The sequence below is a fragment of the Vicia villosa genome, unplaced genomic scaffold, assembly GCF_029867415.1.
Source record: "Vicia villosa cultivar HV-30 ecotype Madison, WI unplaced genomic scaffold, Vvil1.0 ctg.001503F_1_1, whole genome shotgun sequence".
NCBI lineage: Eukaryota > Viridiplantae > Streptophyta > Magnoliopsida > Fabales > Fabaceae > Vicia > Vicia villosa.
The window spans coordinates 173712-194608 of NW_026705643.1; the positions used below are offsets into that span (position 1 = coordinate 173712).

Genomic DNA, 20897 nt, shown 5'->3' on the forward strand with positions numbered 1-20897 from the left:
TTTTCCAATTGCTCAATTTTCTTCTAACACCATCCACCACACCCTTCCAAGCACTGGCCCTTCTTGGATTAATGCCAATCTGAATTCCCAAGAATTTGAAGGGTATCATAGCTACACAACAATGCAGAAAGTGGGAAGCAGCCACCATGCTATCACTAGGGATATTGATCCCATATATCTTGCTCTTAAAGAAATTCACCTTCAGACCAGAGATCAGTTCAAAGCCTCTTAAGACAGCCTTAATACACCAAAGATTATTCCCTCCACCATCCCCAATAATCACTGTGTCATCTGCAAACTGTAAAGTATGTATCACTACCTCCTCATTTACCTTAAAACCTTCAAAAGCCCCAATCTGTACAGCCCTCTGCATCATACCAGTTAGCCCCTCAGTCACTAAAGTAAAGAGAAAGGGTGACAATGGATCACCCTGCCTGAGACCCTTAGTCACCACAAAATCCCTAGTTGGGCTGCCATTCACTAGCACAGACATACTGCTCTAGAGAGTTAAATGTTGGGTAGGCAATTTATTAGTATTCAGCTGGAAGGATCTAACTTCTCTCATTTTTGGTTAGGACAAGTATCTAACTTCTCATTGAGTTAACTAAAAAAACTAAAATATCTTCTTACTATTACTCACCTAGTTAAATGATCATAAATGTTGTGTCACCCATCAATAAAAACAGCCATTTATTCAAGATACGCTTTGTCAATAGATAAATTTTCAATATGTGGATATAAACTAGGTCAAATCGTATTTTTTTATTTTATAAATTTTTTATTTTTAAATAATTCAAATTTTAAAATATCGTTAAAAAGCCAAAAATTATTGCCAGTAAGAATCAAACCCGGACTACGACATTTGATTATATCTTTTATTTATTATATTTTAATTTTAATTTTTAATCTAAAACAATTTAAATTTCAAGAATTGAACTTAGGTAACTTTAAGTCACATCTTATATCTTTACCACTATGTCAATAGTGTACATTAGTGATAAATAATTAATATTAAACAATTTTAAGTTTAAAGTAAGAAATAAACAAAAGTACATTAGTTAGTTACAGATAACTCTCATGATTTACAGTAATATGTCAATACAAAATTTATAACTATGAATCCCGAACCCAAATTTTAAATTTAAAATAAGAAATAAACAAAAGTACATTAGTTAGTTACAGATAACTCTCATGATTTACAGTAATATGTCAATACAAAATTTATAACTATGAATCCCGAACTCAAATCCCTTAAAGTTAAATGATGGTAATTATTTTACAAGTAGACAAATCATTATTAATATTTTTAATGATAAATACTTAACTTAATAATTCAAAATAAAATAAAATTTATTTATTTATTTTGAATAACACACAAATAAATATTCATTTATTTTAAATAATACACAAATTTAAAAATTAAAAAAATGCAAATCCTCAAAATAATCAAATAGAAATAAATTAAATAATATTAAATTGAAATTATATAACACAAAAATATATATTTATTTTTAAATAAAATAATAATTAATTGATTTAATAGTAATTAAATTAATTATTAAAATATTTAATTAATTCTAATTAAAAAACCAGTTAATTTTAAAAGTATTTAATTAACTCAAATAAAACAATAATAAATTAATTTAATAGTAATTCAATTAAATATTATTCAAAATAAATTTAGGATATTTTCACTGTTGAAATATGGGGTGGATTGAGATATTTTCTATATTTATTATCGCTATATTTCTCTCTTATTCATTCATTAGGTGAATACTATGATATAATTTATAAAATGCTTATTTTCTTTATGTTGGATTTCTGAGGTAGTAAATAGAGATGCTGTTTTTTCTTCCTTTAGATTTCAGTACTTAGGTTCAAATTAAAATCAGATTAAGCATTTATAAAATAATTAAAAAGATATTAAAAACAATAAATAAAAACAGATGAAACTCTAATCTGCATAAATCTTATCTCGTCTATCCTTTTCAGAATCCCAAAAAGAATCCTATATTTTTCTAGTTGAGTTTCTATTTTACAAAATCGTAACAGTTTGGCAATCCAAGAGAACAAAGACAACAACAAAACACTTGCTTCTGTTTTTGTGAATCATGTTTTTAGAGCAACATGGTTTGATAATTCATTCTAAACCAAATCCAACCATGCCGGTCCAGCCCTATCACTGTTGATTTTGTTGTCTCTGTTGAGAGAAATTGGGATGATTCTGTTGCGCGTTCTGAAGTGTCATCATACCAGATTGTAGATTCTGAGCATTTGATGCCATGCCACCAAATGAACCTTGTGAATTGTGTTGTTGCTGCTGCTGCTGTTGCTGTTGTAAGGACATCATACCGCCCGGGTTGCCACTTCCCATGTTGAACACTACAATGAAAATTCCCAGTGATGATTTCAGTAATAAGACAAGTAAAACATATAATAAATAACATTCAGGAATGAAGTACATACTTTGATCACTCAACATTTGGGAAGGATGACTTCGCTGAGGATTGTTTCCGGATAATCCGTACTGAGGAAATAAAAAATGCAGAACAAGTTTCAATAAGCAAACCGACACGACTATTCATGATAAAACAAAATGATGCTTGAAGTGGCAGAGAACATGAAAGACAAACCTGCATCCGTGGCAGATGAGACTGTGAAGATATACCGGCTGAAATGTTGGGAATCTGAGATTATGAAGCAAAAATTATCATAGAAGTAATTGTTGAAGGTAAGCAAATTAACAGATTGTGCAGCACAGAAACACGAGAACAGCACATCATCAAAAATATTTAAAAAGTAATATTTTCAAACAGGGTGAAGAGTACAGAAAGGCAAAAAATTAACATCCCAAAATGCATAAATCAAATCCAAAAACACATAATGATATTTGATCTCATGAGTACTGCAAAATGGTTTCAGAGAGCTGAATTTATATTTGTTTAAATAAATAAATATTTTCCACCGAGCAAGCACTAACAGTATGGCTACTAGATAGATATTATATGATTTTGTCTGGCTAGCCACAAATTATGCATCAGTTAAGTTAAATGTAAAATTCCATTTTCAACAAGAACAGCTTCGTCACGGCCCAATTTCCTCACCCAAGAAGAGATATTAAAGCCCTTTTCCTGTGGAATGCTCCAACAATATGAAAAAGAACATGCTCCCCGTAACATTTTGTAATAGGGGAGCCAATATGATTAGCTGTTTTCCATCCTTTTAACACAACCCCTAAACTTGTAATAAAATAACGAAAATGGTTGATTATGCTTTAGAGACTAGAAAAAGCCATATCTAGTCTGTAATTACAAGCTACACACGGGACTGATACATAGATATAATACAAATTTCCCCTGTCCGAAAAGAGGATTAGCAAGAAACACAAATATTAACTAACACAGATATAAAGTGGGAAAAAATTATTGTTTACTTATTGGATTTAAATTATATATGACATGCCAATCATACCATCTGGGTATTTGGTGTTGTTTGAGCAGCACTGAATAATGCATTGTTAGCATGACCGGAAAACTGGCTTAAACGAGTCATCTGATTTCCTTGATTGAGTTGGTTTTGACCAAGGCTATGCTGCATATGCGCCGACGAAAGCTGCTGCCTACTTTGAAATTGCTGATGCCCAAGTTGTGGAGAAAATTGCATCTGATGTTGCCCTTGCATCTGTGGAGGAAAGAAAAGCTTGTTACTGCCAAGAAAGAAAGAGTTTCTAGTTCACTGCTAATATGTCTAGGCATGTATTTATGGTGGTTAAACTTCCCAACAGTATATCCTCAAGTTATTACTTTTTTTTCTTTTGATCACACTCATAATTTACTGAAACAACACAAACATGTCTAAGTGCATCAGGAGACACCATAATTTAGAAATAATAAGAGGAAACTATTAGAAAGAAAGTTTAATTTATTGAAACACTAAGTCCTGATTAATCGAGTCCAACCGGCCAGTCAGGCTTTCAAAAGTAACTTTTATGTTTGACTAGAGTACAAGTTAATATTAAAAACCAGTGCAGATACATGCTCCAAAGAGCGTCGCTTGTCCACAGAATGATTATCAGATTTGAATAAGTTAGAAAACATATATTTAACAATATACTTTGGGCCTGTTTGTTTAAGACTCTTAACAAACCACTTTTTATGTTTTAGTTATGTTAGTGTGTAAGCTTATTTTCAAATATAATTTTGATGTTAAAAATGAAATAGCTATTTTGGTTAGCTTTTGAATAAAAGCATTTTTACTAGATGGAAAAAACATAATTAATGATGTCTATTGTCTATGCTTTTGCCACCATATGATTGAAAAATTATTGACATGCATAATTTATCAATTTGAATGTCTTTTCAACCATAGTTTTGTTTTGTTTTTTTAAATCTCTAAAGAATAATCTTCGACTTATTTACATAAAAAATGCTTTTTAAAAATCTTAAACAAACAGCTAGTTCTTTAGGTTATTTCAAGGTTGTATTCGCTCAATGCAGAACACTAATCTTGAAAATGTTACCTGCCCCATTCCTTGCATTGCAGATTGCCTGAACTGTTGCTGCTGCTGAGCAAGAAGTTGCTGTTGCTGCTGTTGAGGTAACTGCTGCATCAGTTTCTGCCGTTGCTGTTGCTGTTGCTGTGCTGTTGGCTGTTGTTGTTGCATTTGTGAGGTTTGCTGCTGAGGAGATGGCGTATTCATCATATTTGTAGAAGACCTCGGTGAATTGGCATATGGAATTGGTGAAGCTGTTGTATTGTCAAATGAAGTGGCACTTGTTGCAGCAGAAGGAGATGCAGCTGATCTTCCCAAAAGTTGTGGTCCTGTCGTCTACATTTGCAATAATGAGAGAAGATTAAAAAGGTTAGGAGTAGAATAATAAATATTTTTCATAATTTCAAACCACCAAATGAAGTAACTAGTACTCCTTTCATAGGTTTAAAAGTTCAACAGTGAGAAAAGTGCATGGGAGACAAATATCAAATAGGCAAAGACAAACAAGGCTAGATGAGTGTTGAAATAGTTAATCATTATTATTCACGATATTATTTGATTTTATGTATACTGTGTTTTATTTTAATTCCTTAAACTACTTCTTGATTTGTGGTGTATTTATGTACTCCCCTCTCCAATACAAAGAGTACATTTTGATTGGAATAAAGATACTCTGAAACTATAGAATACTTAAACAATGAAGAATCAATGGTGCAGCATGGCTTAAAGGAGCTGTGCAATTTAACAAATTTTAATGTCCTTCAAGTTCAACCTAATAAGGATCAGTTGGGTTCTCAAATATAAAAGTAAAATATGAGACCGTGGCACAGGAATATTTCAAACACAAAACTGGATATGCAAATAATGTTGAAGGAAGAAAATCCAAAATCACAATTCATATGTAATCTTTATTTACAGTATTAAAAAACTAGAGTGAAGATAGTCAAATACCCATTTATAAAACCTTCATGGAAATGTGAATGACCTTACCTGTAACATCGTATTCTGGCCTCCCATATTATTTGATGACAGTGGGGTATTCTTCATATATACATCTGAAAGTAACAAATATGAGTGCCACTTGGCATCAAAAATATAAAACCCACAATATTCTAGAGGTGAGGAGTTAAGAGTGATTTACTATTGTTAGACCCATCAGGAAAAGGTTGTGCAGTCTCGTTGACAGTGAATGCATCGGCCAAATGCATCGGAAGCGAAGAAGTTATATGCCTCTGGTCTACAGGTAGCCGTAATCCTGCATGAAATTCCATTATATCCAAATGATCGTTATAAAGAACACAGTTGGAGAGTGATTGACATGAAAGGTTATTGAGTTCAGTAAACAAAAGCTTTCTATAAAGCAAGCCAACCAATAGCACCTTGCTGTATTCAAGAAGTGCTTATGAATTTTACTAAATTTAATGTGAACTATGTACAAGTGTACAAAAGCATAATTATCCATATGAAAGCAATTTCGGATCTCTATGTGTATCGAACCAGAATGATCATTGGTTGTGAAATATATGTAATACATTTAATATAATAAAAGGCAGCAGGTGAAATGATTACCTTCACCAACGTTGACGGCGGCTCGGAGTAGATTTTCCTGTTCTTGAATTTTGGCAGCCTGACCCTTGTCGAGAGTGGGGGCAATAGAAGGGCCTTGACGAGTTCCAAAGCAGTAAGCTTTACGAGTGTCTGCTAATACCTTTTCAGCACCTTCACAGGCTGCGGCAATCATATCAATTCTAGCCTGCAAAAGGAAATGAAGAATGAAGAAGGAAGAAGGAAGAGGGAGGTAAGTGTGAAGTGGAAAGTGGGAATGACCTTCAACTTGTCAATTTGAGTGGCAATTGGGAGGTTCTGCATCCCCTGAAGCAACTGATCTCTCTTGGAGGTGTCCTCCGTCTCCATTTCAGGGAGTAGTTTTGTGGATAGCATAACAGGGAGTACTGAGAAAACATAGTAATGGTGGTTTGAAATGTGAATGAATGAAAAGCATACAATACACATGAGATATTAGAATTATATAGATATGTATTCATACTTGTCGCATTATCGGCATTGACATTCTTGGGATAGACTATGAATGCCTTGGAGACCTTCTTGATGTCATCAACAATGTTGAAGAGCTCGAGGTTGACCATAGAATATTGACCAAGAATATCTTGCCATTTGGGAGTGGTGTTGGTACGACCATAGGCATCAAAATCTTCCAAAATCCTCGATATGGCTTTAAACAGGCTGATAGCACGCGTCTTTACTTGTTCTAGGTTTAGCTGCTGCTGCACTGCCTGATTCAATCTCTCCTGCTGCTGCTGCGGCTGCTGCACCAACTCACCCTCCATTCTTCTCCTATTTTATGAACATCAATCAATTGACTAATCATTTAAAAGAATCAGAAAAACAATTATCAAATCAATTGAAGTGAATGAAAGAAACAAAAATTTCGATGAACCTAAAGACAAACTGAAAGCCAAAGCACTACAACTCCCAAATCAAGCAAAAAAAAAGAAATGCAACAGATAAATCTAGCAACTAAGTTATCTATAAAGTGTTATATTTTCTTTCAATAAAGTTATCTTCGTCATCTTCTTTTGAAGTGCCCAACAAATACTTAACCAAATATGGAGAAAGGCGGAACTAAGAGTAGCTTCCAGTTTTTCAATGCATAGATCATACTTATGAAACAGAAAGTGTTTTGAATGAGTTGTGGACTTTTAAAGAGGGTTCCATGATATCATACTGAATCTGATGGAGGACGGTTGGATATTAAGCCTATATATGTATGAGTTATAGTGATACTTGTTTAGAGGCTGTTATACCTAGTTGCCCTCTTCTTTTTTTTTTTTTTTTGTGTACTGTAAATAAGCAAGATAGTTAAAATCGAGACTTTACGCGAAATTAGGAAGGAGAAGTAAAATCGTAATAATAATTGTAAGATTATACAATATTCTAAAACACATAAATATGCATATAAATTCATATATGTGTGCATATATAATAGCATTAGTAAGACAGTGAAAGCCTTAAATGATTTGAAACACTTGTGTAAATTTAATTCATAAGCATAGCTCACAAGTAATAATTAAAACCTTAAAACACCCTTCAAATACTTATACAAATCACCCTTATTCAAAAGCATAGTCGCATAAACATTTTAAAGATTGTAGAGTATGCGATTCAATGATTAACAAGGGCAATTGCACCCAATCCCACCAAAACAAGATTATGCATAAACTCAGAATCACTGAGGGCAATTATAATCGCAAAATCATAGGATTTTACTATAAAAATCAGGATTTTCTACCATGTATATAAGCATCACAAATGAATACACTAAGAATGAACTTATGGCGATTTATTTAAAAGGAGTTTAGTAAGAATAAACAAAATCACCATAAGTTCATTCTTGTATTTTTTGTGATGCGGTAATTTATTCTTAATATATTTTAAAAAATGCTCATTAAAAAATACCTTTTCATTCTTAATGTATTTATTCTTATCTCTCAAAGTTCCATAACAAAATGATGATAATTTTGCTTATTACTATTAGGATCAGAAGATCAAACTTTTCAACAAATACCAATATATAACATGTTTGAATACATGTAAGTCTAATGAGAAATGACTATAGATGCAAATGTAAAATAATCCATGTTCATCTATTTAATATTCCACTTCCACAAATGAAAAAGGAACGGTTCAAACTCATCATTTAGCAACCATATATTTCAATTTAATGAAATTGCTCCAGCGAAAACTAGCAGCAGATAAAGTAGGTTCATAAACAAAAGTTATACTGACAGTTCGCTTCAAAAGCAAACAAAAAAAGTTATAATTATAACACTTTCCATGAAAGAAAGAAATATAAGTAAAGTATCCGAGAAGATACCAAGTATCATCTAAATATGCAGAAGGTTATATCTCATAGATATAACAACATATAGAATATGATCCCTCCCGAATAACTTAAGCTCAAAAAACTATGAGTACAGGCCCTTCTAGAACAACCATAAAAGTAGTACAATAGATAAGAAACATGTCTAAAAGTCATTATAGGTTACAATAGCTCCATTTGGCACCATTATTTTGGGAAATAATTCTTTAAGTCAAATTATTTATTATAGTAATAAACTTGGTACTCTCATCACATATTAAAAAAAACATTGCAGCTCTATCACACACACACGGACACATTGAATTCACTACCCATAAAAATGAAAGATATGACAAAATGATACAGCAATTGATTATATTATGTGCAGCAACACAATCTTGATGGGATATACAATGTTATTGAGCTCCTAATCACACAAGCAAATCAACTCTAAAAGAAAGTAAATTTGATGGCCGTGGCCACTATCACAGCTGCAAATTGTGCTGAAATTGCATAATTGCACACGCTATAGAAAAAGGGAAATGAAATCCAATTTAAAAAAGGAAAACCTAGACGGACCTTTTCACTGTTTTTGGTGGTCAACGGCCAACTAAGCTTGAGTTTATCCAGCAAATTGAATTCAGTGCGACTCAAACTTGTTTCTCATTCAAGGAAAAATCTGAATTTTGTTGTTTTAGGGTTTTAACTAACTGTTAAAATGGGTTTCTTTTTGTCAATCGCGTCTTCTTTTTAGTTTCTTCATCTCAAAACATAAAAGTGGGGGTGTCTGTTATGATTAGAAATGAAGGCATCGTGTGGCACAATCGGAAGGAGGACCAAATTCTCTTGCCAATTGAGGATGACAGGCAATAGGCGCGAAAAATGGCAGAAACAAGAGTGAACCTTAGGGGAAAGATACCTAACAGAAATTACGAAGGCTACGCTGCTTAAGGAAGTGATCCCATCAATGATTGGCAGGCAATGATTGAATAAAATCTCCTCCGTCTTTGGAATTCTCTCCATCTGATTCTATTATTCACCCGTCCTAGGGTTTTATCTCTTACTTCTATTGTTGAGAAGAAATGGAATAGCTAGGGGTGTTCATGGATCAATAACTAAACCAAACCAAACCATATATATGGTTTGGTTTGGATCTTAAAACTATTTTATCAAAACCGGTTTAATTTTTTAAAACCAGTTTACATGTGGATCGGTTCAGTTTTAAACCGGTTTCTCATAAAAACCAGTTTTAAATCGGTTTTTCTAAAAACCAGTTTTTTTTTTAAAACCAGTTCAAATTCCAAATTCTAAGATCAATGCTTAACACGCAATTCTTTACCATGGCCAAATACTTTTCTTCAGTATTGTTTAACATGAATCTGAAAGCTCTTAATTTCCATCAAATTAAAAGAAAAAAATCAGTCAGTAAGAAAACAATATACCAATGTAAACAATTAAATTTAACTAAGAACTGAAGTTAAGAAAATGTGAGATGAAATTAGTAGAATGGTGAAACAAAAAAGTCATCATCATCCGTGGAATCCATCTCTATGGTTGTCTGTGCGCTGCTCAATCACAACAAATCCGCATATTGCAGAAAACATCAGAAACAAACAGTAGCTCCTTCAACCTTGAATCTAGCTATATTAATATGACAATCTAACCAAACTCACATGGACATTTTAACAAACAAGATGCGTGCATACAAAAAGGTGTGAAACAAATTGAACCCATTAACCCTTAGACATTTTAACAAACAAGATGCGTGCATACAAAAAGGTGTGAAACAAATTGAACCCATTAACCCTTACAACATTCAATAACACAAACAATCGAAAAAGGATCATAGTTAGCACTACCCATGAAGCCATTTTTGAGAGAAGAAAAGAAATTACCCCAGGGAATTGGATGTTGAGTTGACGATTGCGTCTGCAACCAAAACGTTTATGGCGGTGACCACAGAGGAATGGGCGGTGGCGGTGGAGGAATACGACTTTTGTTTGGGTTTAAACCTTGAAGGGTTAAGCAATTTACACTATTACAGTAAGTAAAAGAGAAAGTTTTGAGAGTGTTTCAAATGTGGAATCCAATATACCGGTCCAATTTGATTAACGGTTTCCGGTTTTTTTTTGGTTATGCTAAATGGACCACCCGTTTTAAAATATTATTTTGGGATTGGATTTTGAAATATGGATTAATATGGATATAAATTTGGTTTATGGTTATTGGTTTTTTTAACACCCCTAGGAATAGCTCCATTTCCCTTTATGCAAAACTATACTTGAAAATCCACTCTACTTGCATCAAAAATAATACACATACACATATAACACCCCGTCCCAATTACACAGTTTTCCTTTTAAGGTTTTCTTCCACGCCTTAAAATGTACATAGGACGGGTAAGGCCGTGTCACTAACGCTGCCCTAACATTAAACCGGATCAATTGTTTTAGAGTCGAACCCTATCTTTTAACCTGATATAATCTAATGAGGTATGGGTTCAATAACGACCGGTTCAAGACCAGTTGGTCCCAAGTCACCACACAATGGTTACATAACGATAACTTTTATACAAGAGTAAAATTAGATTGCAGTTTTAGCAGATCAAATGTTTATATTGATAAAAGCAGATAACAGTATTCATACAAATCAACTGAGTACATAATTTAATTCATGAGAACATTATTACTGAAAACCAACTCTTTCAAACCATTTTAAACCGGAAAATACGAAACATAAATACGATATGATTCAGTCACCATATGAATATGAATCCACCTTGTATGAATAGAAATCAGATGAAATGAAAAAAAAAAAGGGAAACTGACCGGAAGAAACGTCAGTGCCGGCACGACGGTGACCTTTCTCACCGGAACAGAGAGAGTGATGGTGTTGGGTGATGAAGTAAGTTGAGACTTGAGAGGGTGGAGAGGAAGAAAGGGATTTGATGGGAGAACTCAAAAAATAGAAAAACAACAAAACTTTTTTTAAAAAAATTTTTAAAGAGAAACTAACTTAAATCCATTTTATTCAAACAAGTTTTATTTTATAAAATAAATTTTAAAATCAAAGTTTCACCACTATTCAAAATGGGTCTGTTAGATTTTTCTTAGGAGTAGGGTACTTTTAGTTTTAGTAGTCTTAGGTAAATAATAAATTTAAGCATGAATAAAAAATTGAGCAATCTTGAATTTTTATGTTTTTTTTTTTTGGATTTTATTTCGAAAAGAGAGGAAAAAGTCATTGTGTCAGATTCAAAGGTAGGGTAATAATTGTGGTTGTCATCAGAGGTGGCGGTGATACAATGCGGTGGCGAGATCTTAGAGACAAACGTTCAACGGTGTCGGTGAAGTGTTAAAAGGAGATAGATACAAGAAAATGTGAAAACGTATTGAAGAAGAAGATGTGGATTTTATATTGGCATCAATGCAATTAAATTGAGAATATTTATATATAATTCATTAGGTGTGGTTTGGACTATTTTCTAATAAAAATATGACAAGTGTCTAATTTCCTATTAGACGTATGCAATTTTTTTTACTATTTTTACCTCTTAGATAATTTTAAAATACATTTCTCATATTTTCATCGACAAATAGCTTAGACCATATCTAAGGAATTATAGGTAAGTATTCTCCTTAAATTAAATCAATATATTGAGTTAAAGAATGTTACACAAAAATAATATTGAATTTCTTAAGTGTAATTTATTATTATAAATAAAATTCAATAATATTTTTTTAATAAAATAAAAAAAATGTAATAAGACTAGTCACAAATATTAATATATTATATTTTGTCATATAAATTTAATAATAAATATTTTTTTGAAAAACTCATAACTTTGATTAATTAAAAAACAATGCAATACACGGTGATCGCTTGGATCCAGTCAAAACACCAAGCTTCTAATCCAACACCATTCTAGCTGTGTGAGGTCTAAGTTTCCTATTACACCATCCCTATAAACAATGTTATCAATGATATAATTTATAATTTTAATTCTATCACAGTGATTTCCAAAGCACGTGTCATTGCGAAACCTCCAAGCACCATAAACTGCTTCTGTTGCAGCTAATTTGAGTAACTCCACCTTCTAACCCTTACCTTTACTTTGTTGAATGAGTCATTCCAGCTCCTCCTTCCATGGTTTAGGTTGGTGGTGTATATGAATCCAATGTAGAACATGATTCTAAATCTCTTTCATAGTGTCACAATCAAACAACAGACGGTCAATATTCTCCTCCTTGCTGCAAAACGCACATGTGCCTTTATGCATGATTACTGGAACTTTGAACAAGATTCCAAGGCATTTCAATTCCTCCAGCCAGATTTGATGCTCTTTACAGGTGATTTTGGTGAAGAAAATCTTGAAGTCGTTCGAAGTGTGGCAAATGTTGAATTTGCTAAAGCAGTTATATTAGGAAACCATGACTCCTGGTTTACTAAGAAGTTTTCCGAAAGTGAGAAGGATAAAGTGCAGTTTCAGCTTGAATGCCTTAGCAAGGAGCACATGGCTTATCAACGTTTAGATTAACCTCTAATAATAAATATTTAAATACAAATTAAATATAATTTATAAATATTATTCAAAAAATTAAAAACTGAAAACACGTACTCCCTCCATTCTGTTTCATAAGCAAATTTTGACTTTTTAGATTCATTGAACAAATATTGTAAAACTTTATAAACTGCTTGTTATTAGGAACACATGCTTCTGCTCGACTATCTTTGCTTTGTGTTATTTTATTGCAAACACTATTATATATTATTTATTATTATTTTTAACTCATTTCTCAATTTTGGGGCCTCCGATTTTTTGAGGTCGTGGGTTTGGTTGCCATGGCCTACGATTGGCCCTGCTTAGGAGTTCAATGGATTTTATAAAAATTTGAAAAAATATTTTCGTATTGTCGAGATTAAAATTCGGATGCATTAAAATCTAACAAATTTCTTTATCAAAAAAGAATTTAGTGCAAGTAAATATCTATTGATCGTGTTTTCAAGAACTTCGCGTTAGTGGTCGTGTTTCCAGTGATCGTGAATCGTAGTTGCTGCAGAGATGAATGGTATCAATGACATTCTGAATTCTCTTCCAATTCTTGATGGCAAAAATTGGATCCGATGGAGAAAATCGATGTATTCTATGTTCAGTTTCCATGAAACCTTAAAAGTGGTCAACAATCACGTCCTTGAGCTTCCTTACAATGCAATTGATGCTCAAAGAGTCATTCATAAGGATGCGAAGAAGAAAGATTGCATGGATGCATATTATATTTAGTCGGCAAAAGATGGAGCAAATTTTGATTGTATTTCTCAAGTTGAATCGGAAAATGAGACATGAGATATTCTTGTCAAGTATTATAAAGGTGGTGAGAAGGTTAAAACTGTCAAGTTGCAGACACCGCGAAGGTAGTATGAATTACTACAAATGGGAGAAGAAGAAAAGATAACAAGTTATGTGTCGAAGGTGCAAAATTTTGTTCATCTAATGAAAAGATATGGTGAAACCACTAATGACAAGATGATAGTTGAGAAGGTAATGTGTACATTGGCCTCTCACTTTAATCATGTTGTCGTAGTTATTCAAGAATCAAACAATCTTGAAACCATGAAACTGGAATAGTTGGTTGGTTCATGGGAGGTGTGTGAGTTACAGATTATCGAGAGGAAAGGGGTTCAATATTCAATATAAGCCCTGCAAGTTCAGACATGGAAGAAGCATGGTGGTTCCAACAAATTCAAAGGTAAATTAGACAAGACTCAAAGCAAGAAGTTTAGGTCGAACCCACAAAAGCATAAAGTCGATGATAGGGCTTCTGAATCCTCGAAAAGAGGATAACGAAACTCCTATCAAAAAGATAAAGAAGAGAAAAAAGTTGTGGAGTGTTATAACTATGAAAAGTGGGGTCATTGGGCCAAGAATTGTTGCTACAAGAAAGACAATGGAGCGACAAAAGGCAAGGATGAAGGAGCGAATCTTGCACGTCAAGATTTAGATGATTATGATTATTTGGTGCTCATGGTTGCAGTTACAGATGAGCATGTCGAATCTAAGAGTTTATTCCTCAACACAGACTACTAGAATCACATGATTGGTCAAAAAGTGTGGTTAGAAGATTTCGACAAGTCAGAGAAGTGTACTGGCGACATAGTTATTCAAAGGAGCAATGAAGCAAAAGTTATGATCAAATATGTACTCTATGTATTTGGAATAAAGTGTAATATGCTAAGTGTTGGACAACTAGTCGAAAAAGGGTTCTTAGTTATTATGAAAGATGTAGATTTAGAACTGTTCGACACTCAGAATAATTTGGTCTTGAAATCTCCTCTATCGAAGAATATGATATTTAATACCGTGATCAGTTTGACTGAGGTACAATGCCTGCAAAATAGATGTTGACCATAAGAATAATTGATTGTGGCATTTGAGGTTTGGTCATCTAAACTTTAGGTCACTCAATCAAATGATCATTCAAGATATGATAACTGGCATACCATACCAAGTCTTGTGATGCCCGACAAACTTTGTGAAGGTTGCTTAGTAGGGAAGCAATCCAAAAAGTATTTTGTTTTGACTATGTTGATGAGATGCTTTTACATGCTAGAAGTAGTATATTCTAATGTACGTGTCCCCTTTGAGGATCAAACCATTGGTGGAAAGAATTATTTTATTTTGTTTATCGATGAGTATAGTTGAAAGATTTGGATCTATATGATTAATCGAAAGGATGAAGTATTTGAAATCTTTAAGAGATTCAAAAGGCTTTTCAAAAACCAGAGTGAAAAGAATATCAAGATTTTACGAACAGATAAAGGTGGCGAATACACATCCAAGATATTTGAAGAATTATGTGCAAAACATGGTATTAATCACGAGGTAAATGCTCCTTATACTCCTCAACATAATTGAACAGCAGAAAAATAAAATAGGACCATATTGGATATGACGAGATGCATGCTAAAACAAAATAATATGTCAAAATCCTTATGGGGTGAAGTAGTCACCACTACCGTCTATATATTGAACACGTGTCCTACAAGGAAACTAAAGAACAAGGTTCTTGAAGAACTTTGGAGTGGAAACGACCATCGGTGAGTCATTTTAAGATGTTTGGCTCTATTTGTTACAAGCATGTTTTTGATGTGAAGAGAATGAAGCTTGATGACAAGAGTGAACCTATGGTTCTAGTAGGATATCGTAAAACTGAAGCATATAGGTTGTTCAATCCAATTAATGAGAAAATCATGATGATTTGAGATATTTTGATTGATGAAAATTATGTCTCGGATTGGAATTATGGTGATGCAAATGACAAACCATTAATGATTTATGGCTTTGACGATGCAAGTAATGAGGTCGAAGTCGAACAAATTGTTAATATTCCAGTCAAAGTAGTTGCTGACATAGTCGAAGTCAAAGAGAGTGTGGCTATCACAATCCAAAGACCTCACATAACTAGAGTTCTTCTTGCGAGACTTAAAGACTATGAAGTGGTTGGTGATGATGAAGTCACACCATACGGAGAATTAGCTCATTTCGCTTTACTTGTAGATGTTAAACCAGTAAACTATAAGGAGGCTTTAACGAATAAATAGTGGAAGTCAGATATGGCCGAAGAGTTACAAGTGATCGGAAGAAACAACACATGGGAGTTAGTCGAACTTCCAACACACTCAAAAGCTATTAAAGTGAAGTAGGTGTTAAAGTTGAAGCACAATGTTGCCTGATCGTGTACATGCAGAAAAATTAGGTCGATTAAGAGCTCAGATTATGAGGTTAAGAGCTATAGAAAGGAAACCAGCTTGTAGCATTCATCAGAGCAGGCCTTAACGTTACCCCTACTCTGGGTACTGCCTAAGTCGAAATGAGCAGCAAATCAACACCTCGGTCACCGGCTATCCCTAGTCGGTTGCGATGGTTACGGATACAAAGGGACACCAGGGTCGTTATGTAGAGCATTATGCTCCATAAAGATGACGACATGAGTTACGATTAATGCCATCATTGGGGTCTCCAAGAGTCACTCACTAATGGTTTTAGATCATTAATGTAGAGGTATAAATAAGGACTCCCACTTGAGGGATAATCAAGACAATCAATCTTAAGTTCATGCATACTACTATCGTGCAACTCGAATCCCTCAATCCATTCAATCACCCTCTCAGTTTTACACTATATTGTTGCAACCTCACTGGATTAACTTTCGGGAGGTGATCAAAAGGTGTTTTACATGAACAAATCGATGCATTGCAACCTAACATATTGGTATCACATGCACTGAGTCATTGGTTTTGAGTCTCAATGCATTGCATAATTGTTGTTAATGCATAATCGTTGTTATTGCATGAATGTTGTTATTACATAATTGATGGGTAATTAGGTACGGATGATTGTATGGAATTGTGATTGGTGGAATGTATGATTATGCATGAAATAATTCGTTATCTACTTATTATTATGCATTCCTTTTATATTATTGTGATGCTCACCCTTTATGTTTGAATGTTACCTCCACGTGGGTAACTACAGGTGATCCACAATGAAGGTGTGAATAAGAATAGAATAGAATACTCTTTTTTATTGCTTTTGTCGGTGTCGATGTCGGTGTCTGCTCTAACATGTAACACAGGGGTCGAATATTTGAGTGTTATGCTATTTTGTTAGAGATATTATAACATTTCTTAAGTTGAATTATTTTATAATTACTTCATAATATCTATTGTTTTGAATAAGTAATTGAATACTTTGTTGATGTTTTCCGCTATAACAAAATAAAATTAAACATGATTATGTTTGCTACTCATTGTTATTAATAATTTTCAAAGGTTGTATGTGTTACATGTTATTATAATATGATAATGTTTATGTTGATGAAAGTAGCATCCTAATTGTATAAAGTTTCAAATTATTCTGATTTTTAATTATAAATATGTGGGGTGAAATTAGGGTGTTACACGGAACAAGATATAACCATTATTTGCTTGTATGTTGATGACTAGCTGGTAACTGGAAATATCTTGGAGAACCTATCGAAGTTCAAAGAGATGATGAAGAGGGAATTTGAAATGTCGAATATAGTAAATTTGTCGTATTTCCTAGGCATGGAGTTTTAAATAACCAGGTAAGGTATGGTGATGTATCAAAGGAAATATGTCAAAGAGATGCTCAAGATATTTAGGATGGATGATTCAACTCCTGCATCTTCACTTGTCGAACCAAATTTGAAACTGGAGAACCAAATTTCTATTCAAATACTGATTGGTGTGGAGATAAGGAATATTGAAGAAGCACAACTGGTTATATCTTTCAAGTATTTGGTGCCCTAATTTGATGGTGCTCGAGAAAGCAACTCGTGGTGACATTATCATCACGCGAGCCTGAATATATAGCATGATAATATGCTACGTGTCAAGAAATTTAGATTAGATTTATGCTGGAAGAGATGGAGGTTGAAGTGAAGAAACCTCTGGTGCTACAGGTCGATAACAAGCCATCCATACATCTTGCAGAGAATCCAGTTATACATTGAAGGAGTAAGCACGTTGATGCTAGATTTCACTTCTTAAGGGAGAAGGTAAGTAAGAGATATTGAATTAAGGCATTACTCAAGCGAAGCACAATTGACCGACATTTTCACCAAATAATTTAAGATCGGCAAATTCCTGCATTTGAAAAAGAAATTAAAAATAGTTCAGATCGACTATGACTAGTTTGTGTTCGAAAACTTGAATTATAAGGGGGTATGTTGTGATATAATCCAAGTTGTAGCCCAAACCCAAGTTATTTAGGGTTAAGGTTTATTATATTAGTTACTTAGTATACAAGTCATGTAGTTGTATATAAACATATGTTTGTAATTCAGTTTTATTACCTTCAATAATAATAATCCTTATTCTCTATTCTCTCTCTCTCTCTCTCTCTCTCTCTCTCATTCAATATATATATATATATATATATATATATATATATATATATATATATATATATATATATATATATATATATATATATATATACTCACTAAAGGTGCCTTACGTACTAACAAATATCCACCCACATTTTGTTGTAATATAATTTTTTTTCATATAAATTAAAATTGAAATTTGTATGTCAATGATGCGATGGTATTCTTATGTAAATTATAATTTGTTGTATAAATGTTAATTTTATTTACTAATTATGTTTTTTATTCATCGATTCAATTTCAATGTCGCGAAATTTATCGGTTCAACATTAATGCTGCTGGATTGATAAACTTTAATTTCATGTTCTAAATTTATTTTCATTATCCCTCTATGTCTCCTTTGTGTACCAAAATAGAAATATGAACTTTTTTAGACTTAATTGCAATGTTTGCAGAATTTGACCTAATTGTCCAAGAATATTATTGAGAATCAAGTGTGAGGAAGAAATCCCACATTAGTTAGAAAAGGAAAAAACAAACACTTTATAAATGAGAGAACCCACACACCTATCACCTTAAGGTTTTAGGTGGACAAGTGGTGTGTGTAACGCCTCAGACTGCTTTCGGGATGATCGACTGACCCCACAAACCAACACGGGTCTTTTCAGCATGCTTTGACCTCACTCGCACGCTTTCTGGGAAACTTCCCAGATGGTCACCCATCCCAATACTACTCCAAGTCAAGCACGCTTAACTGTGGAGTTCTTATTGAACGGGCTCCCGAAAAGAAGATGCGTCTTGTTGGTATAGGTAGTACCCACCAATCCTTATAAGTCTTCCTTCAACCATGCAGTCCCATACCTGCACGGCCTCAGGTTCCCTCTCATTCCGATGTGGCGACCACCATTGCCATCTTAGGCCTCAGGTGTTACATGCGGTGTAGCCACCCCTCGACTTCTCCGACCTTGGGTGTTACAGTGTGTCTCTCACAAAGTGTGTCCCAAGTAAAAAGTGCTCCCTCGTTGACCCCTTCGAGTTGCCTCCAACAATGGTATCGTGAGGCTTTGGTTCGAGAAATAGAACGACTTACTTGTAATTAAAGAAAGTCAACGGATACAAGTGAATATGCAAGAGATGGCTTTCACATCATGTGGGGCATTACATAGACTTACACTTGAGGGAGAGTGTTGAGAATCGAGTGTAGACTCACACTTGATGGGGAGTATTGAGAATCAAGTGTGAGGAAGAAATTCCACATTGGTTAAAAAGGGAAAAATAAATACTTTATAATTGAGAGAACCCACACACCTATCACCTTAAGGTTTTAGGTTGACAAGTGGCGTGTCTCTCAAAAAGTGTGTCCCAAGTAAAAAGTGCTCCCTCGTTGACCCCCTCGAGTTGCCTCCAACAAATATGTTAGGCGTATTACATATGATAATGTTTATGTTCACTTTCTTGGACATAAAATTCAATACTTTTGCTTGCTTCTACAATTAAAACTAAAATAATTAGAAATATCAAACAAACAAAGTATTTCTCAGTGATACTTGATTATACTCCTGATATGAGTCACTAAGAGTAAATGTCTTTGATAATACAATATGTGGATGTTTCTTCAAATTTTGTTAGTGTAGAAGAATTTCTTAAAAAGATTTTTGAATGTAAATGATACAACTGGTTAATGATTTTTTGATGTTTTAAAAGATGAATTGAAAAATCTTGATGTTGACATATTTGATGTGAGGGGACTAGGTTATGATAATGAGTCAAATATCAAAGGAAAACATCTAGGTGTATAAAAAAAATTTAAACATAAATCCAAGATCCTTTTATACTCCTTTGCTTGTCTTAGTATTAATTTGACATTGTGTGATATGACTAACTTTTGTGCTAAAGATACAATTTTTTTTGGAGTTATTCAACACATTTATACTATTTTTGATAATTCTACTAAGAGATGATAAATTTGGAAAGATAATGTAAAATGGTTGACTTCAAAACCATTGTCACCCACTCGTTGGGAGAACACAATTTGAAAGATAATGTAAAATGATTTTTTTTAAGGAATATAGAGAAACCAGTTTTAAAATACCTTGAATTATGCTATAGAACTTGCCCTTGAATTGAATATTGATCTATTATTTCCTAATCAAAAGCGTATAATTCAAAGAAAAAAACAGTTTGATGAGAATTTGAATATCCCATTAGTTGAGCTATCTGAAAAAAATCTTTTAGAGTTAATTACTTGGGGATCAAGTTATTGTACATTTTAAAAAGAGATTTGAGTAACACCACGTATGAAAGTGTTTTTGGTTTCTCATTTACTTCTCAAATTTACAATCATTGGACAATACAACTTTTGAGTTTTGTTGTAATCATTTTGAAGAGACATTGAAACATAATGAGCAATGTGATATTAATGAGAAAAATTATGTGTGGAGTTAAGGTTACTAAGAGATATGTTGTTTGTAGGAAATATTGGACCTATTGATATATTAAATTTTTTTAAAGGCATGGATTTTTTTCCTAATACAATTATTGCGTATATAATTTTTTTTTACTATTTCTACTCTCCAGTTGTCTTTCTCTTTAAGGTTAGATTTTCTTCTTTATTTCT

At 33.2% G+C, this 20897-nt stretch overlaps 1 protein-coding gene across 4 annotated transcripts; it reads right to left on the reverse strand.

The window, feature by feature from the left end:
• Positions 1-1937: 1937 nt before the first annotated feature.
• On the reverse strand, positions 1938-11340 carry LOC131635536 (mediator of RNA polymerase II transcription subunit 8-like). 4 transcript variants are annotated; one of them, XM_058906161.1, is made up of 12 exons: positions 10268-10444; positions 8952-9758; positions 6540-6847; positions 6320-6444; positions 6062-6245; positions 5634-5747; positions 5483-5547; positions 4520-4828; positions 3472-3681; positions 2634-2687; positions 2467-2527; positions 1938-2382 (listed from the first exon to the last, which is right to left on the reverse strand). In XM_058906161.1, the coding sequence occupies exons 3-12, from the start codon at positions 6838-6840 to the stop codon at positions 2180-2182; spliced, it is 1626 nt and encodes a 541-aa protein (XP_058762144.1). In that variant the 5' UTR covers positions 6841-6847; positions 8952-9758; positions 10268-10444; the 3' UTR covers positions 1938-2179. The 4 variants fall into 4 exon arrangements, with proteins under 4 accessions (XP_058762144.1, XP_058762143.1, XP_058762145.1 ...); XM_058906160.1 differs by lacking the exons at positions 8952-9758; positions 10268-10444 and adding an exon at positions 11201-11340; XM_058906162.1 differs by lacking the exon at positions 8952-9758 and having other exon boundaries at positions 6540-6873.
• Positions 11341-20897: the final 9557 nt, after the last annotated feature.